This window comes from Cervus canadensis, chromosome 24 (genome assembly GCF_019320065.1).
Source record: "Cervus canadensis isolate Bull #8, Minnesota chromosome 24, ASM1932006v1, whole genome shotgun sequence".
Taxonomy (NCBI): Eukaryota; Metazoa; Chordata; class Mammalia; order Artiodactyla; family Cervidae; genus Cervus; species Cervus canadensis.
Window position 1 is genome coordinate 19951368 of NC_057409.1, and position 22990 is coordinate 19974357.

The window sequence follows — 22990 nt, forward strand, 5'->3', positions numbered from 1 at the left end:
GTCAGGTCTTAGGAACGTTATGAAGACAAGATGGCAACCAGGTCCATAGGAGTACATGTTCATTTTGTTTTAAGGACACCCATGTATGTAGCCTTTATTACACCTATTCAATTTTATAATCATCTATAGTATTTACCGTGAAGTTTTGGAGTCAAACACCTGTGATTGAATCCCAGCCTTCACAATCGGTGTAGTACGGTGAAATAGTTATGTGTTTATACAGTGAACTAACAACGTTTCATGTTCTAGTGCTTACAAGCTGTGTGATCTTGGGCACTTATTAAATCTCTCTGTTCTTCAGTTTTCCCATCTGCAAAATTGAGTTCTTATTACAGTTGAAAGAAGTAATGTGTATAGTTTTTAGAATACAACTTGGCATAAAGACTCACTATGTTAGCTGTTATTAGCATTTCTTATACTGGGCCTAAATTTACTGTGCCTTATCTATAAGGTACAACCTTTACAAAGTTGTTTGAGGAGTAAAGCTAATGTCTGAATGTATATGTAAAGCCTCAGCACATATGCACACAGGAATGAAAGCCATCTATTTACTTTGGGTGCTACATTACTGATGACAAACAGGGTTCCAATTGTCTGTTGCTAAACAAGTAACCCCAAACCTAGTGGTTTAAAACAACAACATTCAGAATATACCCTTCACTCTTTCCATGGTTCAGGAATTCAGGAGGCATTAACCCAAGTGGCTCCAGAGCAAAAATTTTCATCTAGTTATAGCTGTAGATTAGCTGGAATAGAAACATGAGGACTGGCCAGGTATCTCTCTCATTCGTCTCTCATATAGTCTCAAAGCTTGCTGTGTGGCTCTGTGCTTAACTTAAGACTTCCTTAGAGCATGCTGGCTTCCAAGTGATAATATTGCTTCCATGGTGGTTCAGGACTCCAGTCCCAAGCATTTCAGCTCACAAGGCAGAAGCTGAATCGTCTTTAATGATCTGGCCTGGGAAGCCATACAGCGTCACTCCTGCCATACTTGATTAGTCCAAACAGTCACCAAAGACTGCCACATTGCAGGGGAGGGGGATCTGCACTTCTTGCTAGGAGAGTGTCTGGGTTCTGCAAGAGCGTGAGAAGCGAGAGCTATCAGGACGCCATCTTTAATAATGACCATCTTTCATCCGAGAGATTCTGGTACTAGGTGTGCTTAGGAGGAAGCAGCTAGGAGAAGTGGTCGCTGTCACATGAGGGCTTCCGGCTATCTTTAAGCCAAAGCTGTCAGTATGGGGTGGGTGGAGTAGGGTATCAAGGGGAGGCAGGATTCAGCTGCTCCTGCGTTACTTTGACTTCCCCTGAACACACTGAATATTGCTTTGACTTCCCCTGAATTTCCAATCCTTCGCTGAGAACTTGCTATAGCCAGATATTACACTAAGGTCCTTATGTGGGTTATTTTGTTTCATCCTCATTAGGAGCCTCTGAGGAAGATGTAGAGAATTAAATAAGTTACATAACCTACTTTGGTACCTGTGGCTGGAGAGACAGAAGTGAAGTGAAGTGAAGTGAAGTTGCTCAGTCGTGTCCGACTCTTTGCAACCCCGTGGACTGTAGCCCACCAGGCTCCTCTCCAGGCAAGAATACTGGAGTGGGTTGCCAGTCAGAGGCCAGGTTCAAATCTAGCATTTCTATGCTTTCCACCAACCTACGTGGTTATAGTATTTTACCTCTACATAGATAGTTATATGAGTCCAATTGTTTGGCTATGTTAAGAAAGTATGCTCCCCATTTAATTTGAGATTAAAAGATTAGAAGACTATCTCCATATAAGCATATTATAAGCATTCCCAAATGTCACATTTTAGTATCTAAAAGGCAACACCAATTTTCTCATTAAATTCTCCTAGTCAATGATAATTATAAAAACACAGTGCTTAAAATTATATGCTAGATACCTATCTGAGGGCTACCCTAAGAGTTCAGATGGAAGAGCATCCACTTGCAATGCAGGAGACCTGGGTTCGATCCCTGGGTCAGGAAGATCCCCTGGAGAAGGAAATGGCAACCCACTCCAGTATTCTTGCCTGGAGAATCCCATGGACAGAGGAGGTTGGCGGACTACAGTCCGTGGGGTCGCAAAGTGTCAGACACAACTGAGCGACTAACACACATACACACGGACACCTATCTGCAGGATTTAATGCATTACCTCATTTATTTTCTCCTTATTTAAAAATTTTATTGAAGTATAGTTGCTGTACAATATTATAAGTTATAGGTGTACAGTATCAGTCAGTTCAGTCACTCATTCGTGACTGTAGCCCTCCCTGTCTATCACCAGCTCCCAAAGTTTACTCAAACTCATGTCCATTGAGTTGGTGATGCCATCCAGTCATCTCATCCCCTGTCATCCCCTTCTCTTCTCACCTTCAATCTTCCCCAGCATCAGGGTCTTTTCCAATGAGTCAGTTCTTTGCACCAGGTGGCCAAAGTATTGGAGTTTCAGCTTCAGCATGAATCCTTCCAATGAATATTCAGGACTGATTTCCTTTAGGATGGACTGGTTGGATCTCCTTGCAGTCCAAGGGACTCTCAAGAGTCTTCTCCAACAGCACAGTCCAAAAGCATCAGCTCTTCAGTGCTCAGCTGTCTTTATAGTCCAGCTCTCACATCCATACATGACTACTGGGAAAACCATAGCTTTGACTAGACGGACCTTTGTTGGCCAAGTAATGTCTCTGCTTTTTAATATGCTGTCTAGGTTGTTTATAACTTTTCTTCCAAGGATCAAGTATAGTGCTTCACAGTTTTAAAGATTATGCTCCAGTTTTAGTTATTATAAAATATTGGCTATATTCCCCATTTTGTGCAATATATCCTTGTAGCTTATTTTATACATAATAGTTTGTTGCTCCCTACCCCAATATTGCCCCTCCCTCCTCTCCTCTCCCCACCACTAACTACTAAATCATTTTCTATGCCTTTGAATTTGCTTCCCTTTTGTTATATTCACTAGTTTGCTGTATTCTTTAGATCCCATGTATAGGTGATATCATATAGTATTTGTCTTTCTGTGAGCTCATATTTTAATTCCCTGAATGTACTGATATGTTTGTTCAGGTTAGGTTCTATCAAATTATCAAGGTGGAAAGATTTTTAAAGTAAATTTAATTAAATAATATATACTTCTTTTCCAATAATTCCAAAGAATGGACAAAAAAGTAAGAAAACTTGATTCCCCAAATCTTCCTTATTATCACTTGTGTTCTTGTTTCACAGGAGTTGAGGTATTTTGATGGCTGGTATACTTGGTTATTTTTAAACTACAATTTTTTTTCCTTAAAAAAATCCCACAGCCTAAGAAAGATGTACTGATTTTTATTTCTTCCACAGAAAAAATTTTTGAGAGTATTAATGTGAGATTATCTGAGAGTATGTATGGTTTTCATTGTTGATTTCTCTTGGAGGCATGACAGGACCTCCTGGGCCACGAGGGTTTCCTGGTCACCCAGGATTTCCAGGGGCAGCTGGTGTTCCTGGAAGAGCTGATTCTGCTCCAGGAAAACCAGGCAACCAGGGACCAACTGGGCTGCCTGGAGTGCCAGGACTGCCAGGACCTCCAGGATCAGATGGTAAAATGCTCTTCATTCACATTTCATAACATTTATGTTGCATTTGATATTTGCAGTATCATCCAGAAAATGTGACTTTCCAAATTTTTAAAAAGTTGTCTAATATTTCATAAGCCAAGTTAGTGTTATTAATAATACAAAAACATAAACTGATATTAACCTACCACATCAATTAAAGTATGTGAAAATGTTCAGTTGAGAATTTAAGTGTGATGATAGAATTTTGTAAATTAACACAGTTTTAATTTTTTGAATATAGTTTTTATTTTTATGAGTCATATGCAGACCAGATTTAAGAGTCAAACAGCTCTATAAAGCCTTTTGTGAAAAATAACCATCCCAGGCAACCCCTTCTCCTATTCTGTCCACCCTAGGGGTAATTATTTCCATACAGTTAGCTGAATCTTCTGTTATTTGTCTTTTATGACCATTTAGCAGACATGTGTCTCTATTTCTTAATTTTTCAGTTTGAGCATTATCATTTGACTTTCCTGTCCGCAGATGAATGGCCCTCTTTCCTTGCCACACATGCACGTTTTCTATTTCTACAACCTATCAATACAGTTATCATCATTATTTTAGTTAAATATTTGGTGTTTATATTGAAGGATTATATAAATATTATTCACTGGTTTTGTCATATAATAATATATATTGCTTTGTGCTTTCCCAGCATAGCATTTAGTTAATAATTGTCTTACATTCTTTTTGTGTGTTTGCTTGGTTTTCAATGTACTTATTGCTAATTCAACCTCAAATCATCTAGAATTGTATAAATCTCTTAATCATGCATTCTAACTCATTACCAGTTTTATCTCTGAATAAGTCTCTTCTGGAGCTTTATGACTGTTCAAGTTAGGTCAGGTTACAATTTCAAAAGCTGATGCTAAGATCCTGCCTTGAGATCTTCCTTCATCGTTATCCTAGGAATTATGTCTCTACCTCTCTGTCTGTCTCTGCCTTTCTTTCTTTGGGTTCCTTTTTCCCCACAACTCACATATTTCTTCGGTCGCTTTTGGTTTAGTTCAATTGCTCAGTCATATTTGACTCTTTGCAATCCCATGGACTGCAGCACACCAGGCTCCCCTGTCCTTCACTATCTCCCAGAGCTTGCTCAAACTGATGTCCATTGAGTCGGTGATGCCATCCAACCATCTCATCCTTTGTCCTCCTGCCTTCAATTTTTCCCAACATCAGGGTCTTCTCCAGTGAGTCAGTTCTTCAGGTCAGGTAGCCAAAGTATTGGAGCTTCAGGTTCAGCATCAATCCTTCCAATGAATATTCAGGACTGAGTTCCTTTATGATTGTCTGGTTTGATTCCTTACAGTCCAAGGGACTCTCAAGAGTCTTCTCTAACACCACAGTTCAAAAGCATCAATTCTTCAGCGCTCAGCTTTCTTTATAGTCCAGCTCTCACATCCATACATGACTACTGGAAAAACCATAGCTTGACTAGATGGATTTTTGTGGGCAAAGTAATGTCTCTGCTTTTTAATATGCTGTCTAGGTTAGTCATAGTTTTTCTTCCAAGGAGTAAGCGTCTTTTAATTTCATGGCTGCAGTCACCATCTGCAGTGATTTTGCAGCCCAAGAATATAAAGTATGTCACGGTTTCCATTGTTTCCCCAACTATTTGCCATGAAGCGATGGGACCAGATGCCATGATCTTCATTTTCTGAATGTTGAGTTTTAAACCAGTATTTTCACTCTCCTCTTTCACCTTCATCAAGAGGCTCTTGTTTTTTTTCACTTTCAAGCACAAGGGTGGTATCATCTGCATATCTGAGGTTATTGATATTTCTCCCAGCAATCTTGATTCCAGCTTGTGCTTCATCCAGCCTGACATTTCTCATGATGTACTCTGCCTATAAGTTAAAAAAGCAGGGTGACAGTATACAGCCTTGACATACTCCTTTTCCAATTTGGAGCCAGTCCATTGTTCCATGTCCAGTTCTAACTGTTTCTTGATCTGCATACAGATTTCTCAGGAGGCAGGTAAGGTAGTCTGGTATTCCCATCTCTTTCAGAATTTTCACAGTTTGCTGTTATCCACACAGTCAAAGGCTTTGGCATAGTCAATAAAGCAGAAGTAGATGTTTCTCTGGAACGCTCTTGCTTTTTTGATGATAGAACAGATATTGGCAATTTGATCTCTGGTTCTTCTGCCTTCTTTAAAACCAGCTTGAACATCTGGAAGTTCTCAGTTCATGTATTATTGAAGCCTCACTTGGAGAATTTTGAGCAGTACTTTGCTAGCATGTGAGATGAGTGCAATCGTGTGGTAGTTTGAGCATTCTTTGGCACTGGAATGAAAACTGACCTTTTCTAGTCCTGTGGCCACTGCTGAGTTTTCCAAATTTGCTGGCATATTGAGTGCAGCACTTTCACAGCATCGTCTTTTAGGATTTGAAATAGCTCAACTGGAATTCCATCACCTCCACTAACTTTGCTCATAGTGATGCTTCCTAAGGCCCACTTGACTTTGCACTCTCTAGGGTGTCTGGTTCTAGGTGTGTGACCACACCATCTTGGTTATTTGGGTCATTAAGATCTTTTTGGTATAGTTCTTCTGTGTATTTTTGCCACCTCCTCTTAATATCTTCTGCTTCTGTTAGGTTCATACCATTTCTCTCCTTTATGGTGCCCATCTTTGCATAAAAGTTTCCCTTGTATCTCTGATTTTCTTGAAGAAATCTCTAGTCTTTCCCATTCTTTTGTTTTCCTTTATTTCTTTGCATTGATCACTGAGGAAGGGGCTCCCTTGCTATTCTTTGGAATTCTGCATTCAGTTAGATACATCTTTTCTTTTCTCTTTTGCCTTTCACATCTCTTCTTTTCTCAGCTATTTGTAAGGCCTGTTCAGACAACCGTTTTGCCTTTTTGGGTTTCTCTTTTCTTGGGGATGGTTTTGATCACAGCCTCCTGTACAACGTTACGAACCTCCATCCATAGTTCTTCAGGCACTCTGTCTATCAGATCTAATCCCTTGAATCTATTTGTCACCTCCACAGTATAATTGTGAGGGATTTGATTTAGGTCATACTTGAATGGTCTAGTGGTTTTCCCTTCTTTCTTCAGCCTTGTCTGTTGGTTTACTCTCTCATTATGCTTTGTGAGAAAGTGTATAAATTTTGGGATATTTGAAATACCTTTATTCTACTGTGAAATTTGATTGATAGCTTGGTTGAATATAAAATTCTAGATTGCAATCATTTTTCCTTCAGGTTTTTGAAGGCATTCACCTTCCTTTCTTTTTTTTTTTTTTTTTAGTGTTGTTACTAAGAAGTTCAATAATCTTTAGATATTTGATCCTTTGTTTAAAGTCTCTTTTTTCTCTGAAAGCTTCTAGGAATTTTTCTTTGTATTCAATGTCCTTAAATTTCACAGTGATTTACCTCAGTGTGGGTAAATTTGCAGGCACTCAGAGCAGTTTCAGTTGAACACATATCCCTCATTTCTGGAAAAATGTCTTGAAGTAGTTTTTTGAAAATATTCTGTGCTTTTTCCCTCTGCTTTCTATTTCTGGACTCAATATATTTGCCTGTTTCAGAATCAATCCTATACATCTCTTTTTCAAGTCTTCATCTATTATCTTCATCTTTTTGTTTTTCCTAACACTTTCTGGTAGACTTCCTCAACTGCATATTCCAGCTCTGCTTCTGAATATTTAAATTTCTGCTTTTATAACCATTTTTTAAAAAATTTCTGAGAATTTTCTTGTTGGTATTGTTCTCTCTTAATGTGTCTTTTTGCAGCAGCTTGTTCATGTCTCAGGGGTGAAATGCCTTCCTTTGTCTGCTTTTTAAACTATATATTTTATTTTTTAAAGACTTTTTCTTACTGTATTGTCTGTTTTCTCTTATTTGAGGGAGTTTGTTTTTTCCTGCTGCAATTTTCAAAAAAGAGTTCTTAACTATTTAGCTGTTTCTTTGACCAGTCATTCTGTGTGGGGCCTCACTGTCATTCTGCTTCAGAGGTACCAATTCCTGAACTTTAGGAGAGATTTTTCAGTCAGCTGTGTTCTTTTTCTGCTTCCCCCACAACCTTCTTGGAGTTCAGCTTTTTAAAATCTGCTAAATCTTTTTACTATTTTTTGTTGTTGTTGTTTCCTTTCTCTTGTTTCTTTGTCTTAAAGAATTCTGTCTTTTTATAATATTCTTTTACTGTCTGTTTGGAGAGAACAAAGAACTTACTGTTTGTACTTTAGCTGTCATCTTTGATCAGATGTCTCTGAATTTTTGCTTTTACAAACTCTGCTTTTTGCTTTCTTTATTAGGTAATTATTGATAATTGAATGGGAAAAAAATGATCTGTGCCATACACTGATTCTTACTTTATTTGTTTTGTTTTGGTATATTTGTTTGTTTTTTTATTCCCTACCTTACCCTGCAACCCACTAAATTAGGGCTGAGATTAGGCATGGATTTAATCAATGGTTATGGTACCAGAAGCTTGCTGTGACAACTGTATGGTCTATTTGTGTACACATTCTTATATCAGAGAGAAAGAATCTTAAGAAAGGAGTGGAAGAAAGAATGGGGGTAAGGGGATGATTGAAGTATGAGAGATACTTCTACTTGTTCAGTAGTAGATGTTCACAAAAATTGTGTAATTCTCTCTGCACTCCCCTATCCCACTGTGAAGTTGTATATTGTACTCTTGGGCAACCTGGACCACAAGGAATAAAAGGCAAGGTGGGTCCTCCAGGAAGACGAGGCTCCAAAGGAGAAAAAGGCAAGTATCCCTCCAAGTAGAATTTCTAGAAAAAAACAGCCTGTGGAGGGTTGGGAGGCATTATATGACATGCACAGTGTGGCCTTTCATTTAGGTTTTTCACTCCCTTTAGTTACCCCTGTGAGTACCTAACTCATTGTGTGCTTGTGACGTGATGCTGCTGCTAAGTCGCTTCAGTCGTGTCCGACTCTGTGCGACCCCATAGACAGCAGCCCACCAGGCTCCCCCGTCCCTGGGCGATTCTCCAGGCAAGAGTACTGGAGTGGGTTGCCATTGCCTTCTCCATGACGTGGTTAGACCTTGCCAAAAAGTCAAATCCATATTTTAGAGTATAAAGGAGACACTTATCTGCCATGAGATTTGTCTCAAGTGGTGACTCTTTTCCATGAGATCCTCTCAATTCCTTGAAAAGAGCAGAGGTAGGACAGTTTTGATCTTCAATTTCAATTTCTCTCTGTGGGTCCCATCTTTCCTAGATGCACCGAATGCCTCTAGCTCTCTGTTTCTACACTCTAACTTGTTTGGTGCATTTTTGACCAACAGAGTCAGGCAGGTATGAGAGCTGAGCACTTTGATTATCCTAAAGGCATTTTTTAGACTAAAAATCCTGATGAGTAGAAAATGCATTTAGTGAATTATCAGCTGTGATATGCAGTGCATTCAATAATCCTCTTTACATATTTTATTTGGATTCTTTAAATGTTCAAAGTTTATACTCTAACCAATTTTAGTTGCTTTTTTTCAGCAGGAACCAAATTAAGAGATTTTTTTTTAAAGTAGGATCCAAATAAGAGCTATCTAAACTTTTAAAAATAAGAAATTTTCTTATTTTCAAAGTTTCTGCAATAGAATTCAGCATTAGCTTTTCCTCTTGATTTTACCAGGATAAATTTTTTAAGACACAGAACACCCCATTGTCTAGAAACAATATGTCTACCCACATAGCCCATAGCTACCTCCACATCATGCTCTGTATCCCTCCCCCATCACATGTTTTCAGTTGTCTGTGATAAGAATTGTGTGCATCAGACCCTTTTTGTTCTTATTCACACTATTGGTTTTGTATAGTAAGGACTTTATTGGGATTTCATTCAGGAAATATAACAAAGCTGCCTTTTATCCTCTGTCTAGGGAGCTCAGGGCTCTGTGCCTGCCAGCCTGGTCCCATGGGCCCACCAGGCCCTCCAGGGCCTCCTGGGAGGCAAGGAAGTAAAGGAGACTTGGGGCTCCCTGGGTGGCTTGGAGAAAAAGGTTCCCCAGGCCCTCCTGGTGCCGAAGGATCTCCAGGGCCACCGGTGAGTAACTTCCCAGTAATCTTTTAACAGAGTTATAATTCAGTTGTACCTCTCTCTAATTTATAGTGTGATATATATGTTTTTAATACATATATTGTAATATATATATATATTAGTATATATAATGTGATATATATGTTTTTATGTATTTTTAATTTATTTTTATTGAAGTATAGTTGAATTACAGTATATTATATGTTTTGAATCTATAAGTATATTAATGGCAAAAAATTGTCTCTGTCCTTTTATTCATCCCTTCATCATTCATTTGTTCAGTCAATTGTTTATTGAGCACCTACTATGTTCCAGGTGCTATTCCAGATACAGCAGGGACCAGAACATAATCTCTGCCCTCCTGGGGCCCCTTCTCTGTTGGGAGACTACACACGGTATGACAGATAGACAAGTGAATGTCCAGTATGGCAGATGGCAATAAAATCCATTGCCGTCTAGTGTGGTTTGAGTGTAGAGTGAGGGGCAGAGTAGCAGATGAAGTCAAAGAAATGGCTGGAGGTTAGGAGGGGTTAGAGAGCATAGGGTTTTGTAGAAGGGCTGGCTTAGAACTTGGACTCTGAATGCCATTGAGCAGCTGGTGGAGAATCTTAAGGAGGGATAAATCTGACATTGGTTTTGATAGTATCACACTGGTAGTTTTGTTAAGGACAGACCAGAGAGGATAAGAGAGGAAGTAGGAAGATTTGGCTGAGCAATTGCTCCAGTAATCCTGGTGAAATATAAAGGTGGACAGGTTTCCATATTAATGTTGGGTGTGGCAGGAGGAGATATATTTTGACCACAGAGCCTACAGATTGGCTGTGAGACTAGACATCGGATATGGAAAGCAGAGAAGTAAAGGATGGAGCCAAGATGGGGGGACAACGTGAAGAGTAAGCATGGGGTACGAAAGGATGCAGAGCCATTGGGCACATTATAAGTTTGAGGCACCAGTTAGACAAGCAAGTGGAAGTGTTGAGTAGAAGCTGAGATGATTCAAGTGAAGGATCCAGGTGAGCGATCGGCCTGGAGCTATAAATATTGGCTCCGTCAGAGTTTACATGATGTTTTGTGCCAGAGGGTGGGTGAGATCTTGCCATGACTCTTTTGCTGACCATTCCAAGGAACCATTACAAGTGCCGTGGACTGAGGCTGTCCCTCGGAATAAGATCAACGTCCTCCAGGGCACTCCTCTGGAGGCTGGAGACAGCCTTTGTTACAGAGGCTTAATCTTGGGGTGGCCTGTGGCCCAACCATCAGCCCCAGTGCACTCTTTTCCATTTCCCTCAGGAAATCTTGGGAAAATAAGATCCCAGTTTCAGAGCCTTAAGTGAAGGTTTTTGTTTCACTCTTCATACACCCCGCTTGTCACACTAGCAAAGTCAACTCAAGGGGAAGCTACATCCTTCATACATATGTTGAGTGAATGTGGTTGTAATTACTAAGTGTTTTGCATTTTATAGTCTGATTTCTTTAATTCAACAATTTTTCATCGTCATTTTTCTGTGTCGTTACTTAATCTTACCGAAGGTTTTATTGGCTCTAAAGTTGTTCTGCCTTCACACTGAATTGCTTCTCAGAGCTAGCGTCTTGGCCTGTGAGTTACAGGTTCATCCAGGGTTATCCTGGCAAAAGTTTATGTAATTCAGTTGCTCCAGGGCTTACCTTTTTAATGTTTTTAAATTTTTAATTTGTATTGAAGTATAGTTCATTTACAATGTTGTATTAAACTGGCTGTATTTCTGATGTCTTTGTTCCGTGTATGCTTCTGTCCATATGACTTCTCTGTGTTAAATTCATCAAATTGGGATCATAGTTAGGGATCAGGTTCACACCATGGGGCACAGGAAAGGAAAGGAGGGGGCGAGGAACGGACAAAAGGACCCACAGACAGGGCACTCTCGCTCCTCCGTACATCTCTCTTCTGCTGATCCCTGGCCCCAGCAGCCACAGGTTGGTGGCAAAGTACAACACAGAAAAGTAGGTTTACGTTCTCTGCCATTTTTTTTCCTGTAACTGGACCAAAGCTTTATATTCATTGCCTTAGCCTGAGAGCACTTCCTAGGATGGGAGTTTCCCACCAGGATGCTCGAGTGCAAGGCATGGGGCTTAGGAGCACGTGGACCAAGCTTCACACCCCAAACCTGACACTGGTGATCTCTGTGGCCTTCCTGGAAAATCTGTATCCCATCACCTGTCCTCCAGGGTTAGTAGGAATTCAGTTCAGCCATGCATTGAGAGCTGTCACACACCAGTGAACCGGATGACCAGGGTCACTGGCCCTGAGGAGCTGCAGGGCAAACCAAAGGCCAGAGACTGACAAGAGCTAAACCTCTGGCAGTTTTGGTTTCGTCCTCACAGTGTTTCTTTTTGCATTCTTCATATGAGATCTGTGGCTGCCTTTGAGAAACTGGAAGTTCATTAACACAGGTCAATGTGTTCCCGCTGCTGCCACAAGCTAAGAGAGGAGGTTGTGAGAGGAGGTTGTGAGAGGAGGTCATGCCTGTGAGAGGAGGTTGGGGTGCCCTAGTCTCCACTATGCCCTTTTGCCTGCTTCTCAGAAGGGCATGGCCCCCTGATGGACATCTACAACTGAAGTCACTGTTTTGGCTGTGTATAAAATAACTGGTACATGCCTGGTGGAGAGGTCTTCTTTGTTGCTGCTGAGATTTTGTTGTTGTGTTAACACATGTGTTTAGTGCTCTCAGGTCTTAGGCTAACTCTCCATCCCAAGCCAGCTGGGAACCTCTGCCCTGGAAATTTTTTAAGTTCCACATTTGTTTCACTGGAATCCAAGGCTGTGAAGACAAGATGGGTTTTGTTAACTATAGTGTCTTCTGTGCCCAGAATAATGCCTGGCAACTTGTAGGTTCTCAGTAAATCTCTTTATCAAAATCCAAACACAGTGCTGGTAATGTTTTTTTTCCCCTTACTAGCTCAACTAAGTCTCTGATCTGACTCTAATACTTAAAATTCTACACCGGCAGAGCATCAGAACTGTTTGTCCCAAGTCTCCAATGTGTTGGCTAATAAACTTCTCAGACTCCAGGGTGAATTTGATCTTCAGGGTGAGAGTGTAGGCCTTCTCTGGTGGCTCAGACAGTAAAGAATCTGCCTGCAATGCAGGAGACCTGGATTCGATTCCTGGGTCAGGAAGATTTCCCAGAGAAGGAAATGGCAACCCACTCCAATATTCTTGCCTGGAGAATCCCATGGACAGAGGAGCCTGATGGTCTACAGTCCATGGGGTTGCAAAGAGTCCATGGGCTTGCAAAAATAAACTGTTCAGACTCCCAGGGGTGAGTTTGATCTTTAGGGTACCCCGGTCTTATTTATTTAAGCATGCTACTGTCAATCTCTTTCTGGAGAGAAACTGGTTCATGTGCCCTGGGAATAGCTTTCTGTCTTGATAGTTCATGTACTAGAAGGGCATTTTCATTAACCAACTCTTAGATTGGATGCTGCCTGCCAGACACTTTGGCCAGTCTCATTGTTAACTTAAGACTTCGCATAGACAGTAAAAGTAAGAATTAAGACAACGAACACTTCACCTATATTCCCACCTTATGATTTCTAAAGCTCTTTTCTTATCTCATTTGGCTGTTTCTACAAAGAAATTTTTCCAGCTCTCCCTTCTGGACATCATTACATGCAGGATGGTGTCCTAGAATGAGATTTTGGGGCGTATTGAGTGGTGTGTGTAAAGCGATATTTTCTTTACACTAAGTGGCTCCTAACCGTTTGGTCCACTTTGATTTTGATACCTGTTGTGTACATTTTAGGCTGTTTCTTCTCTCACTGTTTGATGCTGCCATTGCGCTTATTTCCACTGGTACCTCTACTCCCCTTCATAGTTCACTGCTCCCAAATGAATAGAAACTAGGCAAAGATAATGAAGTCTGCTAGAACATGGTGTTAGGTTGTATGAAGATAAGACAAAGTAGCATCTGTATAAGCAAAGCAAATATTCCATTCAGTCATTTTTACTTCCTTCCAGATTCTTACCTATGTTTCTTGATTATTGAAGTCACTAGATAAGTGACCTTAAGCTATGTACAGTGTGCTTCTATAACTGTATTTACTGTAATGCTTGGTCATTCTAATATACCAAAAGTAGGATAAAAGATTTTTGAGATAGCTTAATATTTGATAATATGTAACGCTTACAAAACCATGACCCAAATAGTCCAGTCTCAGAGCAGTGTTGAGATCAAAAGATGATAAACCCATTGGCCAAAATTAGTTGTTTACTTGTCATAAAGTGGAAATACATTGATGACAGAAAGCGTTCTTATTTTGCCTTCTCTTGTTCATCAGTGTTCATCAGTATCACAGTTGTTTTCATCACTTTCATCCCTAACGTCTGCATTCAACTCTAGTGGCAGCTCTTTTTTTTAATTTTTAAATTTTTTGGCCACACCTCCAGCATGTGGGATCTTAGTTCTCTGACCAGGAATCGAACCGTCTGCATTGGAAGCAAAGTCTTAACCACTGGACCACCAGGGATGTCCCTGGTGGCTCAGATGGTAAAGAATTTTCCTGCAATGCTGAAGACCTGGGTTTGATCCTTGGGTTGGTTGGACACCACTGAGTGACTGACACTTTCACTTTCACCAGGGAGGTCCCTCTAGTGGCAGCTTTTGTAGTTACCTCCCCTACTTTTCCTCCCAATTGTACACTACAACACCCAAGATAGTCAAGTTTTTTTATTGTAAATTATTTTGTGATGCTTTTATTTTATGACTCCCAAAAAGTTGCACAGTCATACAGAGAGGTCCCACGAATCCTTCACCCAGCTTCCCCCAATGATATATTGCTGTTGTTTAGCCGCTAAGTAGTATCTGACTCTTTTGTGACCCCATGGACTGCAGCATACCAAGCTCCTGTCTATGGTATTTCACAGGTGAGACCACTAGAGTGGGTTGCCATTTCCTCCTCCAGGGAATCTTCTTGACCCAAGGATCGAACCTCTGTCTCTTGCATTGGCAGGCAGATTCTTTACCACTGAGCCACCAGAGAAGCCCCCAGTGATAGCTTATCTAAACAGAGTACATTGCCAAAACCAAGAAACTGGCAGTGACTTCTGTTGACCCCAGCGCAGACTTTATTCAGATTCCACCAGTTTTACATGCAGTTCAAGAACCTCGATTTTGTAAGGCGGGGAGGAAAGAGAATGATACCAGTAGTGCCAAACTAGAATCTAGAACAGGTGATTTAGAAGGAAAGAGGAGGTAGGTTAGGTGTGTACAAATAATTTTTGACTCATCACAGTTAAACTGACTTCTTGTTCTTTTCACCAAGGGAAAACCTGGTGCCTCAGGACTACCTGGCAGCAAAGGAGAAAAAGGTGACATGGTTGTATCAAGAGTGAAAGGTGAGCATAATCAATCACTCTGCTCCCTGCCACTTTATGAATGATGTATGAACCATTCTTTCGCATTAATTTTCCCTGTGACCTAAGGTCAATTCTGTAATTTGATTTGAGATTGTTGAGTTTGCTTAAACATATTCCCTGCCCTTCAGAGTCGTGTGAATGTTGAGCCTAAATTCTCTGTATCTTATCTGAAAACACAAACACTCGTTTAGTCACATACTCAAATCCTTTGTTGTGAACTGGGTTTGATTGAAACAAGACCTCCTTTGACTTGCCCAGGGTTTATTCACTGCATTGTAGTATCTTGTATTAATCAAGAATGTTTGGGGGGACTTCCCTGGTGGTCCACTGGTTAAAACTTCACCTCCCAATGCAGGGGATGCCAGTTTGATCCCTGGTTGGGGAACTAAGATCCCACATACTGCAGGGCAACTGAGTCTGAACGCTGCAACAAACATGACCCAACAAAGTCAAATAAATATTTTTTTAAAAAAGAATGTTTTGGTTGTAAGTGACAGAAACCCAGCTTGAAGTAGTGTTTTTAGAGAAGTTATTTGTTGACTTACCTAAGAAAAATTTGAAAGGTTAGATGTATGATTTGCACTGGGACGCCTGCATTGGGAGGCTGTCTCAGCATCTTGTATCTTTCACTGTGCCCTCTGCATTTTCTCTCCATCTGGTTTTCTCTGGGCTATGGGTATGTGCCCATAGGTCCTCCAAGTTCACAACCAGAGGTGAAAGAGAGCTCTACTTCTTTTTGCTCCAGTTAGGAAAAAAAGTCCAGGAAGGATTGGATTAGCCTGGGGCACATGCTCAACCATGGACCATTTCCCCATTCACTATAGCCAAGGCATGGGTACCAAGTTTGGCATCACACAAGCTGAGGAAGATGCCGTAGCGATTGGCACCTCCACGCACAACCTCTTTGTCAGAATGAGAAAAGAAATGCTTCTCTAATAAGAGAATCAGCGGGTTTGGCCACTGTCAATCTCCCCTCTGATTTTGTGTGATTGTCTGTGCGTGACTTTAAGTCAGCTGAGACACTCAGAGGAATCTCTACCTGCCCATGCAGAGTCAAGGTCATTGCCTTTATTTTTTTTTTAGTCCTTTGTTTCCTTTCACCTTTGCTCACTGCTGAGAAGGACTTAAATTTTTTGGCCTTTGTTCCCAGGACACAAAGGAGAAAGAGGGCCTGATGGGCCCCCTGGACTTCCAGGGCAGCAGGGACAACACGGTCGAGATGGATATGCTGGAGAAAAGGGGGATACAGGGCCGCCTGTATGTATAATTCTCCTGCTGTAGAGTTTCACTCATACGGTCACAAAGCATCCCAGTTTAAAAAGCTGAACTCAGTATAGTGTCAGCGTGCTGTAAATCAGAGTCACCTTTGATTCACTGTCACAAAAAGATGGTTGTTATAAAGATATGGCATATTGCAGATGGTCTAAAATCCTGAGTGGTGGTTCATCACGGCAAGACGTTCTGTCTCTAGTCTTTGTATTATTTTCACGGTGTTTATTTCCTTCTGGGGCCCTTGTCTCTGTGAAGCCCCCACTGGTTTCAGGATGTTCAGTTGACTCTGTGGGGTGGAGGATACACACAGGTCCTGAGAATTACCTTCAGTCCTGGTCCCTGATGGAGGAGCACGTGAGGCAAAGTAGCAAACAAGAAAGGAGAAACTAGTGCAGATCTACTGGATAGACATATTGGCTAATGCAGGGTCCAGCGAATAAATGACATTTCTGCATTTTTCAAACATGTTTTGGATGGAGAGCACGTGTAGCTAATGAAATTCATAAGAAAAGACTATAAGACATAATGTAGGGGATATGGGTTCGATCCCTTGTCAGGAAACTAAGATCCCACATGCCTCGGGGCCAAAAAACCAAAACAGGAAACAGAAGCAATGTTGTAACCAATTCAATAAAGACGTTAAAAATGGCCCACATCAAAAAATCTTTAAAAATAAAAGATGTAACACACATAACTTTCTGTATTTGAGGCATAACACACACACCTGAAGAACGTATACTGTATTTGTCTGTAAAAAATCTAGGTTAAACATTTTAAATCACACTTGCTATTAAGTAACTTCTGGAATCACTGGCTTTCTGCATGCGTTTTTGTAGCCTACGATGACAATGATAGCTTTGTGTTCATGGCCTTTCAAAGATTGATGATTGACTTGTGATGCAAATATTCCCAGGGTGATCATGAAGATGCAGCCCCAGGTGATAAAGGGCCTCCTGGACCGCCGGGCCCCCCTGGCAGAGCAGGACCTAGGGGGCCCCCAGGCCTGGGATTTCCTGGCCCTCCAGGAGAGAGAGGGCAACCAGGAGCTCCAGGCTACCCAGGCAACAGGGGTCCTGATGGTCAGAAGGGTCAGAAAGGTAACTTTGAATGTTCTTGTGGCAGAATGTCAGGTGCAATTATGGAAACTAAAGTGAGCCTCTCTTCTGAGCAGAGATATTACAGCTGTGGCAGAACCTCTAAAATAAAATTCCTACAAGTTGCTGTTTAAACCTTGAATGTTGTCAAACAAATAAAAGCATTACAGCACAATCAGTATTTAAAACAAGTCTTTAAAATGCTCAGCTGTCTTTGCTGTTTTACTGGTTTGGCAAATTGCCTTTCATTCATTTCTCCATATCACTGTGGACAATCTGACTCTTAAAATTACATATGTGTATATATTAAAAATCTCTCTTTTTTACAGTGTTTCAAGATAATTTGTTGTATTTTAGTTAAAAAACACCAACATTTCATTTTAAAATACAGCATTGCCCATGAAAACCCATTTGTAAGCATTCTAGGGAGAAAAAAAATGGTCTTTTAAATATATTTGACAGTTATTTGAATTTCAAACAATAAAGTGATTTGTAGTTTTATAGCTGAAAACTTTTAAAAACTTGGAAAAAGATTTATTTAAGATTTTGTAATATGTACATGTAACTTGGGTTACATAGTTAATTGTGGGATTTTATAATATATCTTTGGTTTTTGTTTTGATGACATAAAAAGACAAATAACTCAAAATTTGATATGGATTAAGATTATGGTTTGTGACCATCAAAATCATCTAGCATGATTTTTATTCATGTGGTTCATTTTTTTTTGACAGCATTTAGTGTAATACATTAGGAGATGTAATTTCTATTAAAAGGGGAACATTGCGTTTTAAAGGAGACGAGAACTCAGAGGCACAACTTTGAAGTTTTTTTTTCACTAAATAAAATGAGAGATGACAAAAACCACATTGCAGAGTCATTAGGAAAACAAGAGAGAGAGAATATATTTGAAACGTGGCAGGCCCTCAATAAGTGGCATTTTTTTTATTAATCTCTCTCCCAGTCTCTTTTTCTCGGGCATAATTCCCCTACATCCAGATCCAAATCTTGGAATCTTAGTGTTGGATGCTTACTACTGTTTCATGATTTATCAGAGCTTCTGACTCCACTGTATTAGGCATCCATGGACCTATAAATTTATTATTTTCTATAGATTATTAATTAAAATATTTCTTAGAATCAACATTTTCCTTATTCCCCTTCTGTTTATTACTGTTCTGACAGTTGAAGTTCAGATTTCAGGTTAGATCCTCTGTAAATTCAAAATAAAAGTAATTCAAGTGACGTTATGAAGAGTTGACTCATTGGAAAAGACCCTGATGCTGGGAGGGATTGGGGGCAGGAGGAGAAGGGGACGACAGAGGATGAGATGGTTGGATGGCATCACCAAATTGATAGACATGAGTTTGAGTAAACTCCAGGAGTTGGTGATGGACAGGGAGGCCTGGCGTGCTGCGATTCATGAGGTCGCAAAGAGTCGGACACGACTGAGCAACTGAACTGAACTAATGATGGCCAAGGGTCTTCTTCTTTTGAATTTCACATTTTCTATATGAAAAAGCATTTTGATTAAGCTGTTATTGAGACTTGCATAGATCTATCAATTATATGAATGTCACTTTTTTTTTCTTTTTCATTCCAGGTGACACAGTTCCTTGTAACGTAACATACCCTGGGAGGCCAGGCCCTCCAGGTTTTGATGGTCCTCCAGGTACGATCAAGGAGAAATTCCTGTCATACACATTCTCAAAGTAAAAGAACCTGCAAGACAGATAAACCAATAGCAAATCCTCAGGGAGTTCTTCAGGCTATTTCTACCCTGATTGTAAAGTTTTGAGAGACTCTGGGGAAACAGGATTTATAGACATTACCCCTAAGTCCCCAGTCTACCAAACACACTCTGAATAATATTTCTGTGCAGCAAAATTTACCTTGATTTGATCACGTGTCAGCAAAACTGACTGCCCTTTTAACACAAAAACTGAACATTTTAAAACTTTATCTTTTCTTTACCTCTTCCCCCAATAGTGAAAAAGTTGCTAATTTTAAGTTTTACTCTATTCTGCTGTCCAAAAGACCCAGATTTCTGACTAGAGACATTCTGAAAAATGCCCACACATCTACACCCCTGACTACACTTTTATACAATCATGTCACTTGATTCAATCACTTATTTATAGCTGAATTTAACCCAAAATTTATATAAGGGATTGTTTTTCCTAGTTCTTTTTTACTGAGTGGGCCAGAAAGTTCATAACATCTTATAGAAAAACCTGAACAAACTTTTTGGCCAACCCAATATTCATTCAGAGTTCACTTAAATTGATCCATTAAGTACTAGCATGGCCACTAGAGGTCACCTTTTTGTTCTACGTCACTACAGAAATTATTTAAAGGTTGAATGATGAATGACCTTCTCTTGCCCTCTTTAACCGCTAGCTTTCATCCCAATATGTTGTGTAACAACCTCCAAATTGCAGTGGGCTTAATAAATCATATTTATTTTCTCTTGTATGGGTCTGTAGTTGGTTGACCTTAGATGGTCTCTGTTGACTTGGTCCCTGGCTCCAGGTCAGGTGAGATCTGCAACACGTACCTCTGTGGTGCCAGGGTATGCCCTGCTCCTGTGGCTGCAGAAATGTAAGAGGGTGGCGTCCAGCTTCACCGGCACTCCTCACACCTCTCATTGCTTCATGGTGTTAGCGAGGATCCTTTTGGCCAAAGCAAGTCACATGACCAAGCCCCAGATCAAAGTGTGGGACATACAGGCCACCCACCACAAGACGGTAGCTTGTGGAGGTGTAATTTTGTGTCTGTGGAGTGAAGAACTGTTGGTTGATTCACTGAATGCTCATTTTCACATAGTGCTGTCATGGATAGGTGTGTTTGGCACTCAGTTGTATCCGACTCTTTGTGATCCCATGAATCGTAGCCTGCCAGGCTCCTCTGTCCACGGGATTCTCCAGGCAAGAATACTGGAGTGGGTAGCCGTTCTTTTTCCAGGGGATCATCCTGACCTGGGGATCAAACCTGGGTCTCCCACATTGCAGGCAGATTCTTTACCTTCTGAGCCACCAGGGAAGCCCCTATGGATGGATAAAAAAATGCGTATGATTACTTTCAGCAGCTTCAGCCTCAAGGGAAGTGAACACTCAGTTTCAGTTAGCAGTTGTTAACTCCTTTGAAATCCATAATTTATAAGTTATTTTAGCTAAGATAGCTCCTAGCAAGAAATCACAGAAAGTTTAAAAAAACTCAATTCCTTTTGCAGGTACTTGTTGCCTGTACTTCATATAAGGGCAAATGTAGTAAATGCAGGGAAATAGATTTGGTCTTTATTCTGGTGTTTTCTCATCAAGCTACACACTGGCCACCACCTCTGTCCTCTTAGAAGGAAGGTTGTACTCGTGTATTTGTGTTTGAGACTCAGCGCGGGAAGGTACCAAAAGGTTCATCTGAATGGTGGTGTAAATTCTTTACTGTATGGCTTCTGAGAAAGTAACTTAATACACATCTCTGTGAAATACTCGTTGGGAGCACATGACATAAAATGATTATATAAATATGGCTAGGGCTTCCCTGGTGGCTCAGTGGTAATCAATCTGCCTGCAATGCAGGAGACACAGGAGATGTGGGTTTGATTCCTGGGTTGGGAAGATCCCCTGGAGGAGGGCATGGTAACCCACTCCAGTGTTCTTGCTGGGAAAATCCCATAGAGAGAGGAGCCTGGGGGCTACAGTCCACAGGGTCACAGAGTCGGACTCAACTGAGCAACTGATCAGGCACACGCAGGCAACACTTTTACTTCCATAAAGTGAAAATATCCTAAAAAAGATTTAACATAGTTTGTTTTTTTTTTAAGTCATCTTATTTTGTTCTCATTTGCTTTGTGTTTTATCGAGTCTGTGTTTGTTGTTATTGTTTAGGTCCAAAGGGACTTCCAGGTCATCGGGGTGCTCCTGGGCTGAGGTGTCTGGATGGGCAAAAGGGTCAACGTGGCAAACCAGGAATCTCAGAAAGACCTGGTCCACCTGGTAAATAAGAGCTTTTCGTTTAGAAATGTCTGGATACCTCTAAACTGGATGATCACAGTCAGCAAATGGCCCAGGGATCCCTACGTGACTGGGGGATGGGTTTTTTTTTTTTTTAATACATTAAGCACTTAGCTATGTTTTGATAACTTCTGGGTTATACTTTTGTGACTTTTCAGGGCTCCTTAAGCCTGGAGCATGAGTTATAGGCTATTATTGGTCTATGTTGTTGGAAACTGCTCAGTCTAGACAGTTTGCCAGTAAATGAAAGCAATATGGAAATATCATTGGCTTATAGGAAACACAGTTACAATTTTTCAACAACAAAAAACCCCAATATTGCCTATTAAGTTACCCTTTAATTTTAGTAAGTACCCCTGTATTTTAAAATAATGTGTTTTTAATTGAAGTAGTATGCTTACACATGTGTTGGTTTTATATCTGTACGTGTAAAAATTTAAACACTTTTCTGTTGGGTAGGTTTCCGTGGTGATACAGGAGAACCAGGTTTGGGAGGTGAAAAGGGGTCCTCCCCTCTTGGGCCCCCAGGCGCTCCAGGTTCACCTGGAGTGAATGGTCAGAAAGGACCCCCAGGAGATCCTGCTATCGGCTATCCAGGACTCCCGGGAAAGAGTGGTCTTCCAGGAGCACCAGGGTCCAAAGGACTCAGAGGCGGTGTCGGGCGTCCAGGGACCACAGGTATGAGGGCTGCACTGTCCCCTCGGTCCATAAAGCTAAGTCCCTAAACAGGTCCCTGAGGAATGTCTAGATTGTCTCGCCTTAAAAATCTAGAATGTTAAATGTTCAGTCGAGCATCTTCCCTCATCTATGGGCAGTGGTTACGTTTCTAATAACCTGCATCCCCAGAGTTGCCTCTGCATTTTATTTGTTATTTTACTGTGGCTCAGTCAGTTCAATCTGATCCAGTGGCTACCAGATGTCCTCCTGCTTTGGACTCAGGACAGTATGTGAGTGCTGAGGAGTAGGAGCCCTGTGACCCTCCCACTGCCCTTGCCCGACTGAGAGAGGGCAGGACAGGATGCCAGCAGATGCTGTATTAGGTGGGCAGGTGACAGGCTGGAGGGACTTTCATTCCAGCAGGGCTACCGGGCAGGGCAGAGAAACTGAAGACGGGGAGATGGCCCCTGGCACTGATTCACATTCTTTTCTGAAATCACTTTGGATTCTTCAGGATCCCCAGCAGAGGCTTTCAGATTTTAATGTACTTAAAAATAACCCAGGGTGGGGGTCATTAACATCATTGTCTTCTGGGCCCCAGTCTCAGAAATTGTGATTCATTGCATCAGAATTGCATGGAACCCAGCAGTCTGAACTTTAGCCCCTGAAGCCTGGTGACCAAAAGTGGACCACAGATCAGACTTTCACACACACCCTTCTAGTTCTTTTCTTACAATGGACGGGCCTGTATTTAATAGGTACCCAGGATAGTACTATATAACAGTGCAGGGAAGACAGGGGGCCGGTGAATAATCCACATTTTTTGTCCTTGGGGAGCTTATTCAATAGTTTGTATATAAACCAGAAACATTCATAAACAGAGACCCATTTAATTGGAACAGAACAAGATAATACATTATGTGAGTCAATGAAAATAATTTTGACCCAGTAA

The 22990-nt window shown here is 40.8% G+C and overlaps 1 protein-coding gene across 4 annotated transcripts in view; it reads left to right on the plus strand.

Annotated features, from left to right (window-relative positions):
* COL4A4 (collagen type IV alpha 4 chain) overlaps nt 1-22990 on the plus strand; it is a 151628-nt gene that overhangs the window by 72804 nt on the left and 55834 nt on the right. For all 4 annotated transcript variants that reach the window (XM_043445277.1, XM_043445279.1, XM_043445276.1 and 1 more), the window contains exons 20-28: nt 3420-3584; nt 8229-8318; nt 9450-9613; nt 14909-14981; nt 16153-16259; nt 17188-17371; nt 18972-19040; nt 21256-21363; nt 21841-22059. In XM_043445277.1, coding sequence (XP_043301212.1) covers nt 3420-3584; nt 8229-8318; nt 9450-9613; nt 14909-14981; nt 16153-16259; nt 17188-17371; nt 18972-19040; nt 21256-21363; nt 21841-22059 — 1179 coding nt within the window. The remainder of the gene's footprint in view (nt 1-3419; nt 3585-8228; nt 8319-9449; nt 9614-14908; nt 14982-16152; nt 16260-17187; nt 17372-18971; nt 19041-21255; nt 21364-21840; nt 22060-22990) is intronic.